At 48.6% G+C, this 27045-nt stretch overlaps 1 protein-coding gene across 1 annotated transcript; it reads left to right on the top strand.

Moving 5' to 3' along the window:
* Nucleotides 1-237: 237 nt before the first annotated feature.
* LOC109782547 (MADS-box transcription factor 5-like) lies at nucleotides 238-18814 on the top strand. Its single transcript, XM_020341172.4, has 8 exons — nucleotides 238-602; nucleotides 13317-13392; nucleotides 15162-15223; nucleotides 15550-15649; nucleotides 15822-15863; nucleotides 15961-16002; nucleotides 16634-16767; nucleotides 17134-18814. The coding sequence occupies exons 1-8, from the start codon at nucleotides 418-420 to the stop codon at nucleotides 17171-17173; spliced, it is 681 nt and encodes a 226-aa protein (XP_020196761.1). The 5' UTR covers nucleotides 238-417; the 3' UTR covers nucleotides 17174-18814.
* The last annotated feature ends 8231 nt before the right edge of the window (nucleotides 18815-27045 follow it).

Here is a 27045-nt window from a genome sequence, read left to right as displayed (position 1 = left end):
GATCGAGAGCCATGTCTACTGCCTAGCCTACCGGGAGTGATGGGTACTACCATACCATTGCAGCATGTACCAATACCGGGGCGCCAGGCAACGGACGGGCGGGCCCCGCACCGCACGGCGATGACCACGGCTGCCGGTGCCAGCCCCAGGACGACCAAAGAGGGAGGAGTGTTTTTTCTCCGGGTGAGGGAGGAGATCTTAATCGAGATTATACAGAGGAAAGGGAAAGATAGGGAGCACCGTACGTGCATGCGGTAGCATCCATGGCATAAAGAGAGGGAAGAGCACTCTTAGTCTCTTACCACCACAACTACTCTTCGTCCTCCTCCTCTATCCGGGCAGCACCGCAGGGAGAAGGAGAAGAGGATAGGAGAGAGGGAAGGGCAAGGCAGCAGGAGCAAGGCGAGAGAGAGAGGGATGAGGCGCGGCAAGGTGGAGCTGAAGCGGATCGACAACAAGAGCAGCCGGCAGGTGACCTTCGCCAAGCGCCGCAACGGGCTGCTCAAGAAGGCGCACGAGCTGTCGGTGCTCTGCGACGCCGAGGTCGCGCTCATCATCTTCTCCACCCGCGGCCGCCTCTTCGAGTTCTCCACCTCCTCATGGTACGCATCTCTGATTCCGCTCCGATTTGTTTGTTTCAGCCGAAAATCTTCCCTTTTTTTTACTGCACCATAAGATCTTCTCCATGCATGTAGATGTAGCTAGGCCGCAGGCGGACGGCCGCTAGGGGATGGTAGCCTCCCCTCATCTTCTTTTTTGCTGTTTCGGGGAGGGAATGATCTCGCTGTTGCGTCCTTCTTTCCAATCATCAGAGCGCTGGGTGTGAGATGCGTTTCCCCTTTCCTCTTTTAGTGTTCATGCTCCAGATCGACAAATCAGAGCTATATATGTGGAATCAGAGCTACTACTTGCTTTGCCATAGCTAGCGTCTCCAGATCTGGGCAAACACACATATACTAGTAGTACTTTTTCCCATTCCAGAACCCCACAAACTAGTATTTCATTTCTTCTTCTTCTTCTTCTTCTTCTCTGCTGGCCTGTTGCCTGGCTCACAAAAAAATCAGCTAGCTAGCTAGTTATTCTCTTGCATAATTGATTGATTTTATGCATGTTTGATCTGATCTTCCGTCCATGCATTGCGTTGGGGAGTTCTTGGGAGATCTGGCTCCCTATCTCTATCTCTCTGCTGTGTGTGTTGCTCACTGGCCAGGAGGAGATTCTCCTGTTTCATTGGGAGCCAATTCTACTGTTCTATCGAGGCCTCTCACCTCTCTCGCCGTCTTGTCTGGGTGAGTCAGGCCATAGTACGTGCAGCACAGCACGCGGCCAGGAGAGCAAAAGTAACGGAGAAAACGACATGTATGTACTCCATCGGTGTGCTCGTCACTTGGTCAGAACCCATCAAGGTGCTGTCCTATGGCCATGAAGGAGCAGTGCCATGTTCTCCGCATGTTAACCGACGAACAAATTCACCGGCTAGTAGGTAGCAGCAGTGCGTTTTGGCCGTAGACATTTGACAGACAGGTGTACGTACGTACCTGATCGCCGTCCGCTGGCAAGAGCTTAATATCATACTAGTATAGAACTCCGTCGGTAAACAAATATATAAAAATGTTTGGATCACTATATTTCTTTACAGAGGGAGTATTTGGTACCACTCGTGCTTTCGTGTCATTATTATGCCATAATCGCATGCGGCTCTAAGCAAACACCGGCGGACGAGAGGAGGATTTAGGTGCTACTTCTTCCGGTTAAAAATTAGTGTCGTAATTTTAGTTCAAATGGACGGTAGTGTGTGCAGCTTTGTGACTGCAGGAGGAGAAATAATACCACCCCTTCCTTCCTAATTGCACGTGACACGGTGTCTAACATATGTTTTTAACCGTCATTCTTTAATATGCACATGTTATTTGAGAAACAAACGAAGGGAGTGGTAAGAGATTTGGAAGAACAAAATCATCGCAGAGTTTCATGTTGAGGAAAACATCCTAGTTTTCTTACTAACTTGTTTATCGGCAAACGCAATAAAAACACAGATGTTCACAGGCATAAACACTCACCCTTGTGAATGCACGCACATACCTCTTACCTTTATGGGCATCTCCGACAGATTGAGCCGGTAAACCTTGAGATTGACAAAGTCAATATAAACGTCTCGTAGTCGATGGAAACATTGTTTCCAGAAAAATACAAGCACCCTGCTAAGCTTAAGATCTGAGCCCAAGAGTGTTGGTTCCACCAAAGGAACCTACCATACCTAAACTATGCTTAGTAACAATCTCGTGTGCATTGATTAAAACGATGCCATCACAAATTAGACCAGCTTCGACGTTAAGTTATGTTAACTGCCATGTATTTCTCGACTACCAACATGTGTAGTGACCAATATCTTAATTTACTATCAAAATAAGCTTAAAATTATTTTGTACTAAATCAACGACAATTAATATGAATCGGAGGGAGTATCAAAATTATGTAGAAAAAAGGACATGAATATGCTAATGTAGTATTTAGCTGTCATGATTTCCGGAACCAATGTGCATGGTTTTGCAGATATGACCATTTGCACACGTCATGTTTTTTTTAACATGAATTAGAAGATATAAAAAATTAAAGGTGCACATATCCCCCAAAAAATATATAAAAGGTGGACAAAAAATGGGGGAAATTCTTATGAGGTGTAAATATTAAATCCATTATAATGTTAGTGGTATCATTACCTCTACCCAAAAGGCATCCACATGTGTAGAAATTCTTGTGGTTAAAATCCTATAAAAACGTGCTCCTCCATGCTTCCATGATGATATTACTTCATCCTTGCCATAGAAATCAATCGATTCCTCTTCTCTTTCTTACTGTTACGCGTGAAGGCTTTTGTTGTTGTTGTTGAGAATTTTAGCAAAAGTTTTTTTCCCAGTCATTTGCTGGCTGGCTGTTTCCCCTTTCCTTTGTGTGTTTTCTTTGAGAAATTTAGGAGGCCTTCGTTTTTCTAGGTAGCCCCTCCTTCATTCCTTACATGTAAGGTGCATTATTTTCGGCACATTGATAAAAGTACAAAATTATAAACAATTGAGGACAAAATTATCTGGCAAATCGTTGGTTAGTGGCACGTAAATCAGTTAGTGCAGGAAACAAAGAGACATACGCAGTTGAGAGATACTTTCTTTTGCTACAAGGAGCACATGCAATTAGGAGAGATATACTTTTCTTTTCTCTAAAGGGCTAAAAATAAAATTAGGAGGAATTAAAACAAATGCATATTATACTGTGGAATTTTATAAGAAAAACAAATACACCTAAGGGAGGGAGGATCTAGCATCTCCGGCGTGTGTTGCTGGATCTTGTGTGATAGGCTGCTCCATTGGGAACCCCGTTGATTCTACTTTCTTCCAGCGAGACCTCCCCCCCTCTCCCCGTCCTGTCTTGTCTGGCCGGGCGCCGTACGCGCACGCGGCCGCAGCAGCTAGGGGAGAGGTGGACGGAAAATTATTCCGAGAGAATGAGATGCATCGATGCGCTCGTCAGGGAGCGGATCCTTGCGTACGTTCTTCTCCTCGGCATGCATGGGAGCGGATCCTCCACCGGCTGGTCGTAGAGCTTTGCCTTTGACAGACGGAAGGTGAAATGAAATGTGTAGCCCAGCGTACCCGTCCAGTACAGGCGAGTTAGAGCAACTCCTACACGCCAGCCTAAACAAACGCGCATCCGCTTTTCATCTGTCGGCTAGATAAAGATGTGCCTCCCTTTTTTATTGGGGTCGGCAGATGCACCCAACAGAAGACATACTTTTTTTGCCGATGTGACTGATACTGACTTAATTATACATAATTGTACATAAATGACCGGTCAAATGCCGGCCAAAGTTCATTTAACATGACTACAAATTAAAAAAACTATAATAAACGCCAGCTTCACTAGTAGACCGCCTTGTTCTTGCCCTTGTCGTCGTCATCATCGCCGCCGGTGAGGTCGATGAAGACGGGAGGCGGCCCAGCCGAACTGAACGCGGCTTAATATGCCGCCAGGGCAGCCTTCTCCGGCGTCTGCTGCGGCGGCGGCAGTGCGGCGAGGGGGGCGCGCTCCTCCTTCTCCTCCTCTCGCCGTAGCGCCTTCTCCTCGCGGCGCAGCTGCTGCTCCCGGCGCATCTGGTGCTCGGCGTCGGCCCCCTCCTTCGCGATTCAATGCGCCTTCTAACGCTCAAGGTGGGTCGCCTCCTTTTCGGGCGTGGAGGCTAAGTAGCAGGGAGGCGTGCTCACCCACTCGCGGAGCTCGCCGGTCCACGAATAGGACTCGTCGGGCCAAGTGGGGGGCGGCGGTGACCGCTTACGCGTGGGCGTGCTCAGCCTTGGGCTCGACGAGGGGTGGTGCCGGTGATGGTGGCGGCACGAACAAGGGCGCGTGGACGGAGTCCCCCGCCGCGGACAAAGCAATCGCTTGCTCCAGCCCGTCCGAATGGGCGTCCTTCTCGAGCCGGCTCGCGTCCAGCGCGTGCTGCAGGGCCTCCTTGAGGGCGGCTTGGTACTCCGCCTCTGCCTCGGCCTACTCATCCTCTGGCAATACCTGTGGGGGCGGCGGGAGAATGTCATGGTAGATGTGGACGCCGTGGAGGCGCTCCTTCTCGTGCTCTAGAGCAAACCAACGCTCCCAGTTGGGAGAGTCTGGCGCGTAGGCACGCATAGCGCGCTGCTCCGGCGTAAGGAGCTCGTGCCCCGGGAAACCTCCTCCGTGTGCGCCCACGCAGACCGCGGCCGCCCCGGAATGGGGTTGCGCTGCGGGTCCAAATGCCAGCCGTGTTACAAGTTCACATCTGGATACGACAGGGGTTGGTGTTACTCCCAGTGCCACTGCGCATGGTAGATTGGGATTTACAGCCGCTCTCGCTCCAGCGGTGGCGTGTCGCGTCTAGCTGGCGGAGGTGGAGGAGGGAGCCTTCTAGCTTGCGGAGCCTTCCAGCTGAACCTCCCCTTCCTTCTTCCATTCCCGCTGAAGATGACCATGGCTTTGCTACGGTTTGGGGGCATGGCTACAGTTTTCTGGTCGCCGGCGAGGGAGCAAAGGTGGCCAGATGTGGACGAAGGAGTGGATGAGGCCGGCCCCGCTGCACGCGTCCATTAAAAAGGACAGGCACGTCGCCGCCTGGTTGGATTTGCTCTTAAGAAAAGTAGCAAACACGTCGAATGCGTACTGGAACTTGATGACAAATATTAGAGCAACTCCAACACACTAACCCATTTCGTTCGCGCGTGTGTCCATTTGGGTCAAATCAAACACAAAATCGGCCCAACGCGTCGATTTAAACGGATGCGTGTTCGCTTTTCGTCTATCTAACGACCCATTCGAGACCTAAATTTGGGCCTCATTTGCATCGGCGCGGACACGAGGCGGAAGCGCGCGACGCTCGCCTACTCCTTCCCCTGGCCCGCTAGTCGGTGGCATATAGGCTAGTCTCTTCCGCACATCGACAACAAGTACCCGGCTGCCCCACCCCGTCGCCGCCGCTGCCCAGTTCCAGTGCTCTCGCCAGCCGTCCACACCCACATACCTCTCCCATAGCACACCACCTTCCAACGTTGCCTTCATCACCTCCTCGCCGTCGGGCGACCGCAGCTTCCCGACGTCGCCGCCAGCACCACCTCGCCCTCCCCCTTGCTACTTGTGAGCTGCGTTGGGATTTCCCCGAAGAGGAGAGGATGATGCCGTATAGTAGAGATAGGTATTTCCCTCGGTTATGAAACCAAGGTTATCAATCCAGTAGGAAAACCAAGCAATGACTAGTGAACAGCACCTGCACACAAACAACAAATACTTGCAACGTAACGCGAACAATGGGTCTTTAATCCCTTGATGGTTACGAGCAAGGTTAAATTGTATAGTTTTTTATAGATAGATCGGACAAAAATACGAAATAAAATAAAATTACAGAAATATATTGTTTTAATATATGATAAAAGATAGACCCGGAGGCTATAGTTTTCACAAGAGACTTCTCTCTTGAAAATAACATACGTTGGGTAAACAAATTACTATTGGGCAATTGATAGAAAAGCAAATAACCATGACGATACCCAAGGCACTGATCATACATAGGCATCACGTCCGAAATAAGTAGACTGAAATGATTCTGCATCTACTAATATTGCTTCACACATCGACCGCTATCCAGCATGCATCTAGTGTAAGTTCATGGGAAAACTGAGTAACGCCTTAAGCAAGATAACATGATGTAGACGAGATAAACTCACGTATGAATAAACCATATCTTCTTACTCTTAATAGCAACGATACATACATGTCATGTCCCTTTCTGTCACTGGGATTGAGCACCGTAAGATCGAAACCATTACAAAGCACATCTTCCCATGGCAACATAAATCAATCTAGTTGGCCAAACCAAACCAATAATTCGGAGAAGAAATACGAAGCTATATTAATCATGCATAAAAAAGTTCAGAGAAAACTCAAATAATATTCATGGATAGATCTAATCATAAACTCATAATTCATCGGATCCCAAAAACACACCGCAAAAGGTCAATACATCGAATAGATCTCTAAGAACACCGAAGAGACCATTGTATTGAAGATCAAAAGAGAGAAGAAGTCGTCTACCTACTAACTATGGACCCATAGGTCCGTGGAAAACTACTCACGCGTCATCGGAGAGGGAGCAAGGATGATGTAGAGCCCCTCCGTAAGCGAATCCCCCTCCGGCAGAGTGCTGGAAAAGGCCTCCAGACGGGATCTCGTGGTTCTGAAATTTACGGCGGTGGACAAAGTATTTCGTGGACTCCTCTATTGGTTTCACGACTTTAGAAAATGTATAGAGGCGGAGTTAGGTCAAATGGAGCATCATGGGCCCCACAAGCCACCAGGGCGCGCCTACCCCCTGGCCGCGCCCTGATGCCTCGTGGGCCCATGCTTCATCATCTAGTCTTCTCCTGAAGCTTGTAGTGTCTCTTTTTGTCCAGAAAAAATCTCCAAAAAGTTTCGTGGTATTTGGATTTCGTTGGTACTGATATTCTGTGAAACCAAAAATAAGCAAAAAAACTACAACTGACACTGGACACTAAGTTAATAGGTTAGTCCCAAAAAATGATACTCCCTCCGTTCCTTGATATAAGGTGTATAGATTTTTGAGAAAAAATCCGAAATATAAGGTGTATTACGTTGCACTACTCGTTTGGATTTATTTTAGGGATTTGATTACATTTTCTTGTACAAGGAAAGCTCCTCTATTTTCTCATGTCAATTAGTCAGGTGTAATCTCCCCCAAAACTTGTGAAATTTTCCCTCCACGTGCGTTCTTTAATTTCCGTGCCAAAAACTATACACCCTATATTTAGGAACGGAGGGAGTATATAATTGCTTGAAAGATTATATAAAACATGCAAGATTGATAATATAATAAAATGGAACAATAAAAAATCATAGATACGTTAGAGACATATCAACCCCCCCCCCCGGCCCTGGCCAGCTCCTTCAACGACACCGCCACACTCGTTTAACGCCGCCACGCTCGCCGGATGCCGTGAGGCCAGCTACCTGGTCAAGGGGAGGTATGCGGCTCTTCGCTGGCCTGCTTCTTCGACGACTCTTGTAATTTGTTCGACGGTTTGCCCGCAAGGTACAAATGGACTCCGCCCACGAGTTCTTTTTCCACAATTTCATTTGTGACTCGGATGATTCCTCATCCGACAATGAGGATATGGTGGCTGCTGTGTTGGTCGTCCATGGCCACTTTAGTAAACGGCGGCCGTTGTTCCGGGGCTCGATCCCAGGGCACACTCAGGCGTTGAATCGCAACAAAGAGAGTGGTCATTTGCTTCTTTGGAAGGACTACTTCGAGACACCCAACCCGCTCTTCAAACATCACCTATTCCGGCGTCGTTTTCGTATGGCTAGACATGTTTTCAACCGTATTCGGGAGGGGATGGTCGGATACGATAAGTATTTCGAGTGCAAGGAGGATGCCCTTGGAAAGATTGGCTTCTCCTCTTATCAGAAATGCACTGCAGCTATCTGGATGCTTGCATACGGAGTTCTCGGTGATCTCATTGATGAATATGTCCGTATGAGTAAGTCCACATGCCTAGACTCCATGTATAGGTTCTACAAGGCTGTTATAGCAGTGTTTGGCCCTGAGTACTTGAGAGAGCCAAATGTTGCAGATACATCCCGCTTGTTGGTGACAAATGCCAGCAGGGCCTTCCCGGGGATGCTTGGTAGCAAAGACTGTATGCACTTGGAGTGGAATAATTGCCCTCTGCTTGGCAGGGGAAGGATAGGGGCCATGTCAAAGCTTGCACAGTCATACTCGAGGCCGTAGCTTCACAAGATCTCTGGATTTGGCACTCTTTCTTCGGCATGGCCGGATCTCGCAATGATATCAACGTGCTTCAACACTCTCATGTGTTTGCAAGGCTTGCTGAAGGAAACTGGCCGGAGGTGAATGTTAACATCAATAGCCACAACTACAACAAAGGATACTACCTAGCTGACAGTATCTACCCTTAGTGGACTACTCTTGTGAAGACAATCTCTAACCCAGTAGGAGAGAAGAGGAAGAGATTTGCACAAGAGCAAGAGAGTGCTAGGAAGGATGTGGATCGTGCCTTTGGTGTTCTGCAATCTCGATGGGGCATCGTTCAATATCTTGCTAGAATTTGGAGCACCAAGAAGTTGTGGGAGATGATGACTGCTTGTGTGATCATGTACAATATGATCGTCGAGGATGAGCGCCCGGAATGTATCTATGACCAAGGGTTTCAGTTTCATGGTGAAAATGTTGTGCCTAAGCATGGAGGAGCGACAACGTTTGCATAGTTCACCCAATTTCATCATCAAATGCGTGATTTGAAAACTCACATTCAGCTGCAAAATGATTTGGTTGAGCACTATGTGGGCTCATGTTGCCAACCAATAGATGTATCTTTTTTTAAATGTATTTGAGACAATTTAAATTTTTGGCTTGTAGAGTATGATATATTTATTTGGCTTATGAACTATGATGTATTTTTTTGGTTGTGAAACTATGTAAAATGTTTGTATTTTGTTTGAAAAACCACGGCAAGCCGGCCCTGAGGGCGAAAATGGACAAAAAGCGGACAAAGCACATGTTCGTTTGGGTTGGCGCATTGAAGTTTCTCTTAGAGCATCTACAGCTGGGCGCCTCAAACCCGCCTGAAATGCTGGGGCGGGCTACCCGGTCACTGATCGGTCAAGAAATTTTGACCGAGATGGGTGTCTTAAATAGGCCTCAAACGCCAGGGCTGACCGGCACCCCTCGTATCCAACCCAAATATGGGGCGAATATAGGGGTGCCCGGACACGTCCGTCACGTCATCCCCGGCCCACGCTGGCCCACCCGACCCCACATATATTCCTCCCCATCCGTTCGATGGACCAAACTGTAGCCGCTTCACTCCACTCCCCTCCGCCACCCAAGCCCACGTCCGACGGTCTTCGGCATGGCGGGCAACGGATCCGAGTCCTTCACATCTAGATTCGTCGACCCCGAGCTCATCCTACGCGGCCCCGAGGAGGAGATGGTCATCCGGTTTGCGCTCCGCTGGTCCCCAGAGGAGGCCCATGCACGGTAGCGCTCAGACTCTTTCCGTCGGGATTCCATTGTGTTCGCCCAAATGGAGCATTGATCTGACACTAGGTGTTCTGTCACTGCCTCACTGGAGGCGGTGCGGTCCGGCATCTGAATGCGGTAGCGGATGCACAACCCCTCCATTAGCGCGTTGAGCATCCGGACGCACCATGGGCATCGTCCGACGAAAACATGGCACGGTGTGCCCGCTATGCAAGGCAGTGGGCGCGGGAGGCGGCGGCAGCCCTTGCGGCAGTGGACATCGGCGCGGCGGAGTCGCATTCTCCGGCGCCCTGTATGGTGCAGCAGTCCGGGTGTCGCAACCGCGTCGTGGTGCATGTCGCTGGCTCGTCCCAGGACAGATCCATCATCAATGTGACGTCCACCAGCACCGTTTAGGTTCCAGGCTCTGGCGAGGAAGAGTAGGGCATGGGAGACGGCAGCACCTTGAGTCCCGTGAGCCGGCTCGTGTCGCATGGACTACTCTACCTTGCCGACGAGCGGACCAACACTCTGGGGAGCGGAGCTAGCTGTCTGACATGGGGACGGCGGAGCCAGACGAGCTCCGCTCAAAGATCGCTACGTTGCATGTAATAATATGGATTTGAGGTTTCTAATTTGAGGTATCCGAATGTGGAATACATTATTTGAGTGACCGGTCACTGTCCGCGGACGCGCCCGGGCGTGTCCGCGGGCATTTGAGGGGTCGAATTTGCCAAGTCCAACTGTAGATGTTCTTAGGGCATCTCCAACGTTAACCCCCAAACCTCAGGCAACCGTCCGGACCGCGGAAGCCATCCAACGCGGTCCTGTATCGGTCCTCGGGACGGTCCGGACGCGATTTCTCCCGCAAACGGGAGACAAACATGGGGGAGGTTTGCGGGAGTCCGGACCTCTTCCAAGCCCGTTTCTGACCGCCCTGGCCCACCAAAGACCCCTCCCCCTCCCGTGCGCTCTTCCCACCCGACGCCACTTGCACGCATTCATGCCGCTGTAGAGCGTGCCGCTCCATATTGAAGGCGGCTCAGGGTGGACGCGACCTCTCACTGCCTCTGCCATTGAAGCGGCGTGCCGGTCGAGGGCACCGCCCGCTGCACGCCTGGCTGAACACGCCTCCTCGCCGCATTCAAACACCTCCATTAAACCCGCATGGAAGCCGAGAAACTTACTCCGGCCACATGTCCATTCATAAGCTTGCCGGCATTAAACGCAATCTTGGCCGAGCTCCTCCCGTCCGCCCTCTGTTTACACGAGGCGAGACATCGGGCAAGAATCACACCCCTCCGCCGCTCCCCCGTCTCCTCCTCCACCATTTTCTTCACTCTTCTGATGACTTTCGAAGAGCAGTTCTCCGGCATACAAGTCGGCAGGGTGGCCCACCGAGCCCGCCGGATATGAGCGAGACAGCTCGCTGCTTCACCTCCCTCACGCAGCCCGACGGGGCCAGTTGCCGCGGCCCCAAGCAGGCGTGTGGTTCCGCAACTCGTTGCTCCAGGCCAGCTCGAGGAAGAGTGGCGAGTTGCTCCACGCCAGCACGGCGGGGAGCACGGCGGCACAGGCATCAATGCCTCGTCGACAATGCCGCGTCGTCCCGCGGCTCCCGTGTTTGTGACCGCACCTCCCGTGCCTGCGACCGCCCCATGCAGGCGGAGACAGAAGCCGGGTGCGCGGAGGTCGATGAGTCGGTAGCCAGCGCGTCATCGAGGAGAAGTAGAACACGGGAGGCCGCCACCGCTCGGGTCCCATGAAGGCCACCGCCGAGGCACCGCCGACGTACACAGCCGGAGTCTTTCCCTCTCGTAGGCCACCGTTATCCCCTTACCTAAAAACCAACCATGGTCCATGCAGCTAGGGACCCTTCCCCTCCGACTGAAGCATCTGGCGACGGCTCCACTTTGATGAACGGTGGGGAAGCAAGTCGTCCTTTGCTCTGATGCATATACCTTCGGGGTTTACCGCTGCTGGTCATGGGGACAATGTTGGAGACCCGCCGCGCATCAGTTCTCTTGGTTCATGGCCGGACATGGGAAACGGGCGCCCGCGACCATTTAGACCTAGCCGGACGAGCTCTGCTTAGTTGATGTAAATTTAATGAAATTCGAATGTATAGATGAAATCCGTCAAGTTTAAATGAGATCCATCATGTTTATATGAAATCTGACCGTGTTTATATGAAATCCGATCGTGTTTGATTGAATTTCAACCGGTTAGTTTGAGTTGTTGTCAAAATGTATGCGGCTACGGTTGAATGACGTCTTCTCACATCCGTGTCCGCGGACTGATCCCCCTTGTCGACGGACGCGGGAGAAAATTTGCGGGTTGTCGTTAGAGATGCCCTTAATCACGTCATCACGTCACAAGCGTATGCAAGTATTTTTCTCTTTTTGAATGGCTTGATGGCATGACCGATCTGAACATGTTTTTTTCTTCCACCTTGCAAATGTGGATAGTTTTCTTTTATATCCAAGTTACTCCCTCTGTCGCTTTTGTTATAAGATGTTCTAACTTTTTTCCTAAATCAGATGTATATAGACGCGTTTTAGTATGTTTGTTCATTCATTTCAGTCCGTATTTAATGCATATTGAAATTTTCAAAACATCTATAGGAGTATTTGTGGAAGTAGGGAGTAGTACACAAGGCTGCACAAACTTACCGGCGTTTTTCTTTCTTTCTAGAATAGCATGTACTCGCGAAACAAATTAGTGGAGCAGGTAGCGAGAAATTTAGTTGAAAAGAGTTTCATGTTTACGAGAAAATGTTCCGGTTCTCTCGGTAATAATTGAGAACATGTTTATTCTTTTGGAGAGGAACAACTGAGGACATATGTAGAATTATATGTTTCTACAGTGTGCACTGAATAAAAACTGGCTTCTACAAATTCGATCAAACCGCATTAGAGGGCACGTTATGCTATAGCTGCCATGCATTTCTTGCGTACCGACAATGTGATGTGCCCAATGTAATATCCTAATTTTCTCAATTAAAATTGTTCCATGTCTTTAAATTTTCAAAGAATCGGCCATCTATTCGTTAATGAAAGATAGGTTGCAATATTTACAGTGTGGGCGTGTTTGGAATGAGGGCTCTATTTCTAACTCGGTGATCCTAAATATTGATTCTTTATCTAAGGAAAATCAGGCAGCTAGCTGCATATTAATTAGGTTGCACACTTCTAGACCTAGGCCACTTTGGAACAGTGTACTGTAAGATAAAAAAAAAAGCAGGAATAGGCTAATGTAGGATTTCTGAAACCAAGGCATGGGGATTTGCAGATGTGGATGGCCCTTTGGATACTTGAAGTGTTTTTTTATGTTAATTTTAAATGTTAGAATGGGGCATGCATGAAGAATGAAAATTTAAAATTTTAAAATGTTAGGTAGGGGCATGAAAAATGAATGTTGTTAGGGCCTTAGGGGTCTGATTACTTCGATTTAAAGGACCTCTATAGGGAAAATTCCTATGGATTAAAATCCTACAAATTCTTAAGCCCTTCAATCCAAAGGGGATCTACAGTTGCATACAATTGTTTGAGCAACTTGGTGGCTTAGAAATTAAACGATCTAAAATGTCCTATTCGTTTGGTGGTGTCACACTACAATGTAATGAAATCCTTCAGTCTATAGAAATAGTCTCTTGCGTTTATTAGGTTAAGGCATATTTCATGATTTCTCTTCTTTCAAAACCTTGTCTATATAATCCATTTTTCTTGTTGTTCAACAGCATGTACAAGACCCTAGAGCGGTACCGCAGCTGTAACTTCAACTCCGAGGCAACTGCAACTCCGGAACCCGAACTAGTAACCTTTTCAACACTGTTGCTTCATATGCATTTCAATTGCAAACCCAAACAGCATGTACAAGACACTAGCGCAGTGTTTCTATCTATAAATATATAGGGCATGTCACACATTTTGTGAATTGATAGTCTTGGATAGGCCTTAGGTTCAGGATCAGATGATGGCAATTTGGTGAATGCATTAATGTTCTTAATGTAAATTCACAGGTCATGGCGAATCAAGCATCAATAGAGATAACACAATTAATAACTCAAAATTGGATCTTTGGATGTAAATTGTCAGTAATCTCTAGTGTAGGGTGTAATATAAGAGCTCCATCACCAAGCGGCTAGCTTGGTAAGCTACCAACACAAAATTACAACAAATATAGTCCTTTTACGGTACATCAAGTAAAATTAATTTGGACCGTTTATTTTTGTGATTGAATGGCCCAGATGCCGCAATACTAGAGCAGAATTCGGGTAGTATACGCCAGCTTAAGGGGTATTTTGGGACAGTTGGATGTTATTATTCGTCATTCTTTATCGCTCCGGCAGTCTATGACCCGCTGGCCGCCGTCCTCCATGGCAGCACGTCCGCGTTTCCGAATCAACCTGCCGCTCGAGCTCATGGGCAAGGTCTTCACCGCCGACCGGCGCACACGTTCCTGGGCCACCAGGAGGTGTTTGTTATCTCACCTGCCTGATGCCGTTACTCGTCGGTGCTCTTGGCCAACGCTGCGGCGCTGCATAGGCTGGCTAGCCGAAGCTAGCTTCTGGATGTATTTGACCCGACGACACGCGCGCGCACACGTGCTATTGATCGATTCTCTAATGCACAAGCACGTACGTATCGAACGGGACAGCTAGATCTTGATTGCTTCCAGCAAACCTAAATCCTGATTAACTTCAACGGTGCTGCAGCAAACCTAAGCATAGCAGCCTTAGGAGACACAGCTTACTACTGGCTTGACAATCGGTTTCAGCAATGTGCCGGCAGCCGGCAAAAATGGAGAACCTGCGGAGCTGCTGACCTTGATCTAGATCTACACGGCCGTGTAGACGACGGCGCCATCAGTTGTGGGGGCTGAGCAGGGGCGTTGCCCGTCCTTGGGCATGCACGGGCGACCTGGCAGCAGAGGCGTCGGGATGGCCAAGGACCTGGGGCAGCACACGGCGTGGAGAATGCATGGAGGGGCCTACTTCATTTTATTAATTTGATTCATTAGGATTAAACGAAATGACAAATCCCTGACAGAAATTACCAATCTGTCCCTAAGGCAAATTCTGTACCGATCTATATCAACCATTCGAACAAGCTAGTAATGATGTACCGTAAAAAATCTCTAAATATAAGAGCTCCATCAACTGCTTCTGAGTAGCAGCAAGTATTCAACGGAATCAAATGGAACTTTCTGAACATATGCACTGGATAGATTTAATATCTCTTTCTTAAAATAAGACATAATATGCCACGACATCAGACATGACAATAACTAATTAACACTGGAGAGGACTTATCCTCTAGTTTCAGTGTGATGTAAAAACTACTCCCTCCGTCATAATATAGGACATTTTTTCAAGCTAGCTTGCAAACACGTCCTACATTATGGGACGGAGGGAGTATTATATATTAGTATGCCATGTATTCTAGTAAGATTAATTTGGTATTACCTTGTAAACAAACGTACATATCTATGGTTTGTGCATAATGCTGTTCTGTGCTGTTCTGTATTATTCATGATTTCACTTGATTAATCAGTGGACTGTTAATTCTCTTATTCAAACTAGAGCGGTTACCAGGAGTATTTAAAGCTAAAGCAAAGAGTTGAGTTCCTACAGACAACTCAGAGGTATGTAGTCCCAAGCCAACTGTGAAGAAAATGTTGGAAATATCATATGGATCTTTGATTAGGTGTTAGATATTTTATCTTGTCACGCAGTTTAGAGTTGAGTCAGTGCCTATAAGTCTGCCAGGGTGCATCATAGGTGACATGGAGTTGGCATGCATGCATAGAGAGAGTTTACGAATTGGATAGAGCTTGGAATGATCAGTGGACTATGTATGCATGTGTTGTGCGGTTGAGCCAACAAGATAGAGAGATTGTAGAGAGAAGAGAGGAGCTGTGAGATGCAGCTCCAACACCACAAAGTGCCTAAAATTACTGATCTTGTGCAGAAATCTTCTAGGCGAGGACTTGGGCCCACTTAACATGAAGGAACTTGAGCAACTGGAGAACCACGTTGAGATCTCTCTCAAACATATCAGGGCGACAAAGGTACATACTTCGTCGTAGTCAAGTTATTTAATTGGTGATCACATTTCCATATATGTACTTCTCAAGTAGTAGGTTCAGATGCATGCTGTAACATATAAAAATATTTGAGATCAGATTTATTTAAGATGTAAAATGTAATGCTGACCAGCTATTTCTGTGTACACTTGTACAGAGCCAGCAGTCATTTGATCAGCTCTTGGAGCTCAAGCGCAAGGTTACACATGTGTCTTTATTGTTCAGCCTTCAGGTTTTGGTCCATATGTATCTTTCAGCATCTAGGCCCTAGAATTACTAATTACTAATTTGTCCAGGAACAAAAACTGCAAGATGTTAATAAAGACTTACGAAAGAAGGTACAATGCATTAATATGAGTGATAAAACCTCATCTTTTCTGTCATGGTCTTTGATCATTTTATTTTATTTCCAGCATTGGTTTAGCTAGCCTGAATGTGCCATTTATACACACTCTTTTGGTTAATCCTCATTTGGATTGACATGCTTATTAGCAGTTCTATACATAGTATGTGGAAGCCTCAATGATAAAAAAACATATATATGAAGGGAAAGTTAGCACTAGCCGACGTCGTATTGATTTGGTTATTCCAGTCAATCATCTAGTTTCTTTCTTCTAACTAATTAAAGAATATTCAGGTGGGGAGGGATCCCCTCCCCCCCCCCCCTCCCCCCTGACCGTTCAAAAAAACTAATTAAAGAAAGGTCGTGCAACTAAAAATATGAGACATGTCGTGATTAGAAATGTCATGTCCTTCCAACGATTTTCTTTCATTATGTATATTTTTGTTTGTTCGATGGAAATGCACAAGAATCATAGAATTTTTGACAAAAGAAGGTATTTGTATTGTTGTTAAAATTCCATGACTGTTTTAGGGAACAGTAAATTAACGGCTGAGTTTGCTTACATATCTTCAAAGTTAGTGTGATCAGCTATGCATGTTTCAACTTTTATCTCTTTGTTGTACCAGATACAAGAAACTAGTGCGGAAAGTGTTCTACAGATGTTTTGCCAGGATGGACCTAGTGGGTCTAGTGGCCATGCTAATCAAGCTAATCAACAGCAGCATGTTCATCCTGATTGTGACCCTTCCTTGCGTATGTGGTAATTGTTTTCTTTAGCTATTAATACAAGACTACAAGTATGATACCTACCTTATTAACATTAACTATGTTTTTTTTCATTTTAATACGAATTATCTCAGCAAAAAAGAAAATTCTTATCAGCAGCTCATACTTTAGCAAAATATGAATTGATTTTTAAACCTTCTTTTTGGACATAATACAGTATATCTGAACTATAGATTGCCACCATGCAAATACAAAAATGAATAAAATGCAATGTGCATTACCAGCAGAAACTGAAGAATGTCACACTAGAACAGCTTGTGCAGAATTAACAAAAAGTTTCCTTCTCAAATGTGTTTTTGTCTATTAAACTTTTGCATAACACTATCTGTTAAAATCACAGGTATGATCATGCTTACCTGGATCACTTGAACAAGGAATGAATGGATGGATTAGTTGACGCCTTAGCGCAGATATCCTGCGCTGGGTCGACATGATAATATTTCAATCCAATGCTCTCTTTTATCCATGGTTTCTAGCTTAAACCAGACTATTATGTACTACTAATCAAGAGCTCATGTTGTATTCTACTTTAAATTGAAGAGAAGAACTATCTGATTATGCTGGGTGCTGAATGGAGGACACAATCTCTCATTCTGAATTTCAAGTACACTGAAAGGTGCACCTTGTCAGTGACAGTGCATAGCTATAAACAATAAGTCACCACCTAAGGCACTGACAATCATGCGATGAGATGCTGAGAACTGTTTGTAGAGTAATTTTCATCCTGAATAGACATGTGCGCATTTCGTAATTCCAACTGACATGTTTATGTTTACAATTGTTCGTAAAAGAGAAATGTAGTTGACTAGGGCACATACAAGAGTAGCAATTCATGTCCACTTGCATATTGAAAACAGAAAGTTAAAATTAGATATTTAATACGTATACCATAATAAAATGAGAAACATGCTTAGAACAGTACTCCCTCCGTTCCCTTATGTAGTGCGCATAGTTCTCAGCTCACATACCAATGAGTGAGCTCACATACTATAGTACTCCCTCCGTTTTCTTTTAGTACTTTTGTCGGAAGTTAAAGTCTCTAGTTTGACCAAACTTATAGAGAAAAGTATCAACATTTACAATGCCAAAGGAATATCTTTAAATTCATTATGGAATGTAGTCATATCATGTATATTTGAGATTGTAGATGTTGATATTTTTTCTACAAATTTGGTCAAAGTTTGTAAAGTTTGATTCGACACAAATCTTATATGGGAAGTAAAAAGGAACGGAGGGAGTACATCTTTTTCTCTCCCCGTCTCATTTCTCTCCGTCTCTACTTGGAGCAATGTCACAAATAAATTTAGATAGCCGGACCGAACTCACCAGACTAGTGCGTTGATTTATTCGACGAACAGAGGACTAGCTGAGCAGGCACATGCTGAACTGAGCGTGTACTGAAACTTGGAGAAGCGCCCACCGCGAGCCTGTACTCACCGGTCGAAGTGGCAGCGAGCTGTCGCGGCTTGGTCTCGGCGTTGGTGTGACCTGACGACTTGGTCTTGCTGGCCGCGTCCCTCGCAGACTTCGGCCGGCAAGCAAACGCCGGCCACAGATATGGGGATGCCGGCCAGATGACGCGGTGGACGCAGAGACGCCAGCCATGGCGAAAGCGGAGACACCTGCCATAGACGCGCTGGACGCGGACACGCCGGCCGTGGTGGACGAGCAGGCACCGGCCGTGGATGCATCCTCCAGTCCTCAAAGGCGCCGCTCCATGTCCAAGAACTCGTCCAGACTCGCCGGCGGCTCCGTTGGCGTCGTCGCGGCAGAACCATTACCAGCTTCCACCCTGCCGCCATCTCCTCCTTCGGCATCCGCCCGCGTGGGCCCTCCCTCTCCTACCGGCACCGTCGGCGCCCTCGCCAACCGCTGGTGCCCACCACCGCCGAGCGCCGACACGCCCATCAGTGTCCCCGACGCCGGGCTCCGGTTCGGAAAGAAAGACTCCGTCGGCGTGTGGCGTGCATCAGGCGAGGAGATCAGGGATCTGTCGTTCGATCTGGTTCGAACGAGCGAACGAAGAATGGGGAGCTATGCGGGAGGAAGAGGATAAAGCGGAGGGCTATTTTCGTCCAAAGGACGGTGGGGGCAGCTAATACGGAGAACAAATCAGAATTTTCCAAAAAGCTACGTAAGGGAACAGAGGGAGTAGTTCAATATACGAAATATGTATATGGCAACCGTGTGGCAGATTGCGAAACTGCCACACGCATCCCGATCTCCTTCCTTGCCCGCACGCCTGCCCGATTTCTTTCCTTTCCCGCACACCTCCCGATCTCCTTCCTTTCCCGCACGTCCTTCCCCACCTACCTCCCCCGATTTCTTTCCTTTCTCGCATGCCCTCCCTGATTTTATCGGGCACACCCGCTCGTGCCTTCCTAATTTTTGTAATCGTCAATTATGGCCCACGCGCCTTCCCGATAAAATAATGCTTGGACTAGGATTTGATCTCTGGTCTACAGGTAATCAACAAAAGGAACTAACCACCTCACCTATGACACTCATTGTTGAGCAAGCTAAGGGAAAGACTGTTTTTGACATGTTCGTGGTAACTTTGATCATTGGGAATAAATTTGTTGAACCCGCCCCCCGGTAATTTCTGTAAATAGCACGATAACATTCACGCCATAGACCTGATAATTTAGATACAAACATCGTGGTAACTTTAACCATTGGGGAAGACAAATGTGAAAAGATACCTGATAATTTATGTGTAAATAGATGGTAATATATGCAGCGCACATCTGATAACTAAGGTAGAAACACCATGATAACTTTGATCGTAGGGAATTTTTTTTTGAAAAGATACTCCGATATCTTCTGTGTAAATAGCATGGTAGTATACCTCCCTTCCCTGGTATTTTTATGTGTAAATAGCATGAAAACATATGCACTGCGATAACTAAACACCATGATAAGTTTTTGACCCGTGGGACGGGGGGGGGGGGGGGGGATTTGCTGAAACATACTCCTGATAAATTTTGTGTAAATAGCCTGGTATTTTTTTAAGCACTACGGGCATGAGAGGTTACCTAGAATCACCATGATAACTTTTTGTCCCGGGAAAAAGTTGTTCAAAACATCCCCAATATTTTTTTGTGTAAATAACATGATAATATAAGCACCGCATAACCGATAACTTGCAATATAAAGTCACATAATGTTTTTACCAAAGGAAACTAAGTTGTTAAAAACATACACTCGCCTCGCGCGTGGGCCTCTTGGATGAACACAACACATGGCGTGCCACGGGAAAGTCACATAATGTTTAGTGTCATGAGGGGCACACGTGCTATAGGCGTGATAAGTTACGCAAAAACATCATGGTAATTTTTGACCTATGGAAAAAGCTACCATGATAATATACGAACTGTAGACCCGGTAACTCATGTACAATCCCTCATGGTAACTTTGACGGGGGGAGGTTGATGTACATATACCCTGATAACTTATGTGTAAGTACCACGGTATTTTACACATCGAAGACCTTATAACTTGTGTACAAAACACAGTGATAACTTTGAAGGGATGTAGTTGGAGCATAGATACCTGGTACGTTCTATGTAAATAGCACGGTAAGTTATGCAACGCGGGCCTGATAACTTGTATACGAATACCATGGTAACTTTGTCCTGAGGAGAAATCATGTGGTAGACGTGAAGAAGTGGCAGTTTTCTCGGGGGTGGGCGCCCAAGATGTGCGGGAGAAGCAGGTTTCTCGGGCGAGTCTGCGGGGTCGTTTGGGAGGAGGCGAGGTCAAAGGACAAGGGATCGTGTGGTACTTTAAAATAAAAGAAGTCGAGGTGTGGCAGTTTTGCTTATACGGCACACGTGTGTCAAATATCACAGTCTTCAATGTATAATCAAACACTTCATTTTCAGCCATACAAACACACATGGTCGTATTTACCGATTTTTATTATGTCAATATATGGATTCCCATGTAAAGGTCATCATATTACATATGGAACATTCAGAAGGTCGTCATATTATATATAGAACACTCAGAAGGTCGTTATATTATCTATAAGTAGCATGTTCCATAATCACCATTATCTTCACCTCGACGTGAAGATGAAGCAAAATGAGCTTTCTGTTCTAATTGAGAATCTGCTCGACCAAGAAGAAGTCTATTGGGCCCAACGTCGCCATGTTAATTGGCTTCGCATGGATGATCATAATACCAAGTATTTTACCCAATTCGCTTCTGCTAGAAGACGGAGAAATATGATTAAGAAACTAAGAATTAATAATAGCGGGTGGGATGAGGGCAATGATAACCTCAATCCTCTTCACAATTACTATGGTAACTTGTTTCATTCTGATTTGCCTGATATTGACCACAACCTGTTGCATGCTGTTAGGCCGTGGGTCACCGCAGATATGAACATGCTCTTGGTTGCGCCATATTCCAGGCAAGAGGTGAGAAAGGCGTTATTCCAGATAGGAGACATGAAGGCCCCAGGTCCAGATGGCCTTCATGCAATCTTTTTTTAAAAGATTTTGGCATATCCTTGGAGATGATTTGACTCATGAAGTATCAGATGCTATAAACAATAAGAAGGTGCCAGATGGTTGGAATCAAACCAACATTGTGTTGATCCCTAAGGTGGAAAGTCCAGAGGTAATCATCCAATATAGGCCTATTAGCCTTTGTAATGTCGTTTACAAAATTATTTCAAAATGTTGGCTAATAGATTGAAGAAGATCCTGCCCGAAGTGATCTCACCAACACAGAGTGCCTTTGTACCGGGCAGGCTAATTACGGATAATGTGCTTGTTGCATATGAATGTTTTCATGCCATTAAAAAAGAAGACACATGGGTCCAATGGGTACTGTTCAGTCAAGCTTGATATGCTGAAGGCCTATGATCCAGTTGAATGGGCCTTTCTAAAGCAACTAATGATCAGGTTGGGGTTTGATTTACAATGGGTGGAGTTGAACATGGAATGTGTGTCTTCAGTCAGCTATAAAGTGAGATCTAATGACACTGAAACTGAGTGTCGGCGTCCTGGGAACGGGGGTCCCCAGACTTGCCTGCCTGCGGCCCATGGCGTGGCTCCTCCAACGGCCCTGTACGGCCCATCTTCATCAGCGAACACTCAAGACCCTCGCGAGGGGCCAAGCCTCGCGAGACGGACGACGCAAGACCTCCTCGGGGGCGGCCTCACTAGGCTGGCTCGCGAGGGCGGAGAGATCAAGGCAAGGGGCACCTCGCGAGGTTCCTGTGACGCAAGCCATGACGACCAAGGCCAGGCGGGTGCCATGCGGGCGCTAGAGTGTGCGACGTACTCGTTTCCTCTTTGGTGCTAAAGAGGCAAGCGCAGGCGAGGAGTCCCGAGGCATCAGGCAAAGGTTTTCATATCGGTGCAACGAGACCAAGACCAGCAGGACGGCAGGAAGGAGGTCACCGTGGAGCCCAAGACGGCGTCACCACCAGAGCTTTGGTAGGCGAAAACCACCTTTAGTCAGGATAACTTGTACTAGTTGTCTCCCTTCAAATTTGGCCGTTGTTGGATCCCTTCCCGCCTATATTTGGGAAGAGGACCAGGGCCTCTATAAATAGGACTAGCCACCATAGTAGGAGGCAACTGATCTTGGGCCATTCAGATCATCCTCAACCACACAAGCTCACCGAGCTCAAGGACACCTCTCCTCAGGAGGCTGTTCTTCCCATGTACCTATTCATCCTTAGCCCAAGAGGCAATCCACCACACCACACTGGAGTAGGGTATTACACCACATCAGTGGCTCGAACCAGTATAAACCCTGTGTCCCTTGTTCTGCGAGTTCGACGCGCTGAGCTTTGAGATTGCGGTGAGTGCGTGAGCTAGAGGGGGAGATATGTTCGTGCGCATCCCAGTGTTCGAACCTCGAGGGTTTTGCCGGAACCCGCAATCCGACATTTGGCGCGCCAGGTAGGGGTGCGCTGAAGCTTTCCTTCCGCTGATCCGCGTTCCACCATCCCACCACATCCATGGCAGACACGCGTCGAGCCCGCGCTGAGCGCAGGGCTGCCCTCGCCGCCCGCGTCGCTCAGACGGCCCCTGTCGACGGGCCTCCCCGTCGTTCTCCGTCGCCCGCCGCCAATGGCGCCACCGGCCCGGCGGGAAACGAGCAGCAAGTGTCCTTGCTGCACCCTTTCGTGCGGCGAGACGGCCGCACCGCCACTCCGTCGCTAACCCCAGCCGGCTCATCGTCTCACGCTCGTCGCGCGCCCACGGACGTGCAGGCCGCGCTGCTCATGCACGTGAGCTCCTGCGCTACTGCCCTGTCGACGACCTCTACGATGACTGGCTGGACCGCATCGCCGAGCTCGTCAGCGCCGCTGGGGGCTCCCCCGCATCGTCCCTCTCGCTGCCTCGCCCCCCGCCAGCTGCGGGCGACGTAGCTCATGGAGCACCTCCACCACCTCCGCATCAAGACGGTGCCCTGGCGCCAAGGCGCGCGGCCCCTCGGCGCGACCCACCGCGCCGGGCGCCCGCGTGAGAAGAAGGAAGCTGCCAAGAAGTTCCTCGGCCGCAGGAAAACGCTCCCGCGCTCCCAGCGCCACCGCGACAAGACCGTGTGCCGCCCGCGGTGGCGGTGCGCGGATGTCAGGGGCAGGCTCCGAATTAGCAAAGGGCCCCGGTGGCCACAGCAGGCTGCTGTGCCTTCACTCCGGAGCTGCGTAGCGTCGTTTGGATGGGCAAGTTCAAGCCAAACCTGCCTCCTCGTTGCGACGGCACCCCCGACCCTGCGGAGTTCCTGCAGCTCTACGAGCTGAGCATCGAGGCGGCCAACGGCGACGAGAAAGTCATGGCGAACTGGTTCCCCATGGCACTCAAGGATGGTGCTCGCTCGTGGCTCCTGAACCTGCCCCTAGGCTCGATCTCCTCCTGGGATGAGTGATACGTCTCCAACGTATCTATAATTTGTGATTGTTCCATGCTATTATATTATCTGTTTTGGATGTTTATGGGCTTTATTAAACACTTTTATATTATTTTTGGGACTAACCTATTGACCCAGAGCCCAGTGCCAGTTCCTGTTTTTTCCCTTGTTTCAATGTTTCGAAGAAAAGGAATATCAAACGGAGTCGAAACGGAATGAAACCTTCTGAAGAAGTTATTTTTGGAAGGAAAGCAACCCGGGAGACTTGGAGTGCACGTCAGGAAAGCAACGAGGGAGGCACGAGGCAGGGGGCGCGCCCTCCACCCTCGTGGGCCCCTCGTGGCTCCCCTGACGTACTTCTTCCACCTATATATATCCATATACCCTAAAAACTTCGGGGAATAGAATAGATCAGGAGTTCCGCCGCCGCAAGCCTCTGTAGCCACCAAAAGCCAATCAGGACCCTGTTCCGGCACCCTGCCGGAGAGGGGAACCCTCATCGGTGGCCATCTTCATCATCCCGGAGCTCTCCATGACGAGGAGGGAGTAGTTCACCCTCGGGGCTGAGGGTATGTACCAGTAGCTATGTGTTTGGTCTCTCTCTCTTGTGTTCTTGATTTGGCACGATCTTGATGTATCGCGAGCTTTGCTATTATAGTTGGATCTTATGTTTCTTCTCCCCCTCTACTCTCTTGTAATGGATTGAGTTTTCCCTTTGAAGTAATCTTATCGGATTGAGTCTTTAATGATTTGAGAACACTTGATGTATGTCTTGCCGTGCGTATCTGTGGTGACAATGGGATATCACGTGATTCACTTGATGTATGTTTTGGTGATCAACTTGCGGGTTCCGCCCATGAACCTAGGCATAGGGGTTGGCACACGTTTTCGTCTTGATTCTCCGGTAGATACTTTGAGGCACTCTTTGAGGTTCTATGTGTTGGTTGAATAGATGAATCTGAGATTGTGTGATGCATATCGTATAATCATACCCACGGATACTTGAGGTGACATTGGAGTATCTAGGTGACATTAGGGTTTTGGTTGATTTGTGTCTTAAGGTGTTATTCTAGTACGAACTCTAGGGCTGTTTGTGACACTTATAGGAATAGCCCAACGGATTGATTGGAAAGAATAACTTTGAGGTGGTTTCGTACCCTACCATAATATTTTCGTTTGCTCTCCACTATTAGTGACTTTGGAGTGACTCTTTGTTGCATGTTGAGGGATATTTATATGATCCAATTATGTTATTATTGTTGAGAGAACTTGCACTAGTGAAAGTATGAACCCTAGGCCTTGTTTCCTAGCATTGCAATACCGTTTGTGCTCACTTTTATCACTTGTTACCTTGCTGTTTTTATATTTTCAGATTACAAAAACCTATATCTACCATCCATATTGCACTTATATCACCATCTCTTCGCCGAACTAGTGCACCTATACAATTTACCATTGTACTGGGTGTGTTGGGGACACAAGAGATTGTTTGTTATTTGGTTGCAGGGTTGTTTGAGAGAGACCATCTTCATCCTACGCCTCCCACGGATTGATAAATCTTAGGTCATCCACTTGAGGGAACTTTGCTACTGTCCTACAAACCTCTGCACTTGGAGGCCCAACAACGTCTACAAGAAGAAGGTTGTGTAGTAGACATCAATGAGATGCGCGGCCGCTTCATCGCCAACTTCGAGGGCACCCGCGATCGCCTGCCGGCCGCGGGCGACCTACGGTGCATCAAGCAGCAGCCAGGAGAGACCATGCAGAAGCACATCCAGCGCTTCAACAGCGTCTGTCTCAAGATCCCCAAGGTGACGAATGAGTCCATCATTTTCGCGTTTTCCGACGGCGTCCGCGACGTCAAGATGAAGGAGGAGCTCGCCATCCACGGGGAGCTATGCACGGCTCTGGAGCTGTTCAACATGGCAACCAAGTGCGCAAGAGCTGAGGAAGGACGCCTTTCCCTCCTCGAGCTCCCTGCTACCGACCCAGATGAGAAGAAAGCCAAGGCCAAGGACGTGAAGCGCAAGGGAGTGGCCGTGCTCGTGGCGGAGCCTGCCACGAAGCGCGGCCGGGACCATCCCGAGTCGTCCAAGAGCTGCCGACCATTCTGCGCCTTCCACAATGTACATAGCCACAACACCAATGACTGTCAAGAGCTCAGAGCCATTCGAGATGGACGCCTCGGTCGATGCCCCGAGCGCAACGACCGGGGTTACGGCCCAGCAGGAGGACGAGGCAGAGGACGCTGGGACGATCGCGGCCCCCGGCAGGAGTGGCATGACCGGCCTCGTGTGGACCGCTGGTAGGACCAGCCTCGTGAGGGCGCCTGGAGGGATCAGCCTCGCGAGGACCGCCCTCAGGGCAATGCTGGTCTTCCCCCATTGCCGCCACCGCCAAGAAGGAACGACGACCACCATCAGGACGAAGGGGCTGGAGGCTTCCAGGAGCCGCGCGCTATCGCCTGCATCTTGGGCGGAGCTCAGGCCCCAGCATCCCAGCGCATCTTCAAGCAGTTCTCTCGCGAGGTGAATGCAGCCCTTCCCAGGCTCGAGGCCACGCGCCCGCTCAGGTGGTCCAAGTGCGCCATCACCTTCAGCTCGGCGGACCAGCTCAAGTGCACGGCGACCGCAGGCGCCCTCCCGATGCTGTGCTCGCCCGTCATCAGCAACATCCAAGTCACCAAGACCCTCATCGACGACGGCGCAGGGCTAAATGTCCTGTCCGTCGAGACATTCGACAGCCTCCAAGTGCCATACGATCAGCTACAGCCTACTAAGCCCTTCTCAGGAGTGACCGACGGCTCCACCACCCCGATAGGGCAGGTCCGCCTCCCTGTCACCTTCGGCCAGTGTGACAACTATCGCACCGAGCTCATCGACTTCGACGTCGCCCACATCCCTTTGTCGTACAATGCCATCCTCGGGTACCCCACATTAGCCAAGTTCATGGCAGTGACCCACCACGGCTACAACGTCCTCAAGATGCCAGGGAGCGGCGGGATCATCACAGTCCCCTGCGAAGAAAGAGATGCGGTGTGCTCCCTCGAGCGTGCTTTCCAAGCCGCAGCAATCGAAGACCCTGACAGCAAGGGCACGCAGTACCCTCCTGAGGCCATCCTCAAGAAGAAGAAGCAGCTACTCCGCACAGGGCCCCATAGGGTGGCGTCTCTAGCAGCACCGCCTCAGGATCAGCGCCCGCGGCTGGGGCACCTCCCTCCCTCGCATAGGAAGGCGCACCCGGTGCCCTCCTCGGGCAGGGCTCGGGGGCTCTCTTCTGCCCCAAGACCGGGCCTAGGCAAGACAGCCGCCGCGCGCCTATAGACCAAGAGGCCTATAGCCACGCAAGGCGTGATTAAGCAGGCATAAACCAGCAG

This window comes from Aegilops tauschii, chromosome 7 (assembly GCF_002575655.3).
Source record: "Aegilops tauschii subsp. strangulata cultivar AL8/78 chromosome 7, Aet v6.0, whole genome shotgun sequence".
Taxonomy (NCBI): domain Eukaryota; kingdom Viridiplantae; phylum Streptophyta; class Magnoliopsida; order Poales; family Poaceae; genus Aegilops; species Aegilops tauschii.
The sequence above is the reverse complement of the archived record's forward strand: the minus strand, read 5'-3'. Positions and strand labels throughout refer to the sequence as shown.

Bases quoted from the DNA above. Each gene is read 5' to 3' on its own strand.
- LOC109782547 (XM_020341172.4), top strand. From the start codon at position 418: ATGAGGCGCGGCAAGGTGGAGCTGAAGCGGATCGACAACAAGAGCAGC. The intron at 15,224-15,549 runs GTATGTAGTCCC...GATCTTGTGCAG, and splicing joins TTCCTACAGACAACTCAGAG to AAATCTTCTAGGCGAGGACT. The intron at 15,650-15,821 runs GTACATACTTCG...ACACTTGTACAG, and splicing joins AACATATCAGGGCGACAAAG to AGCCAGCAGTCATTTGATCA.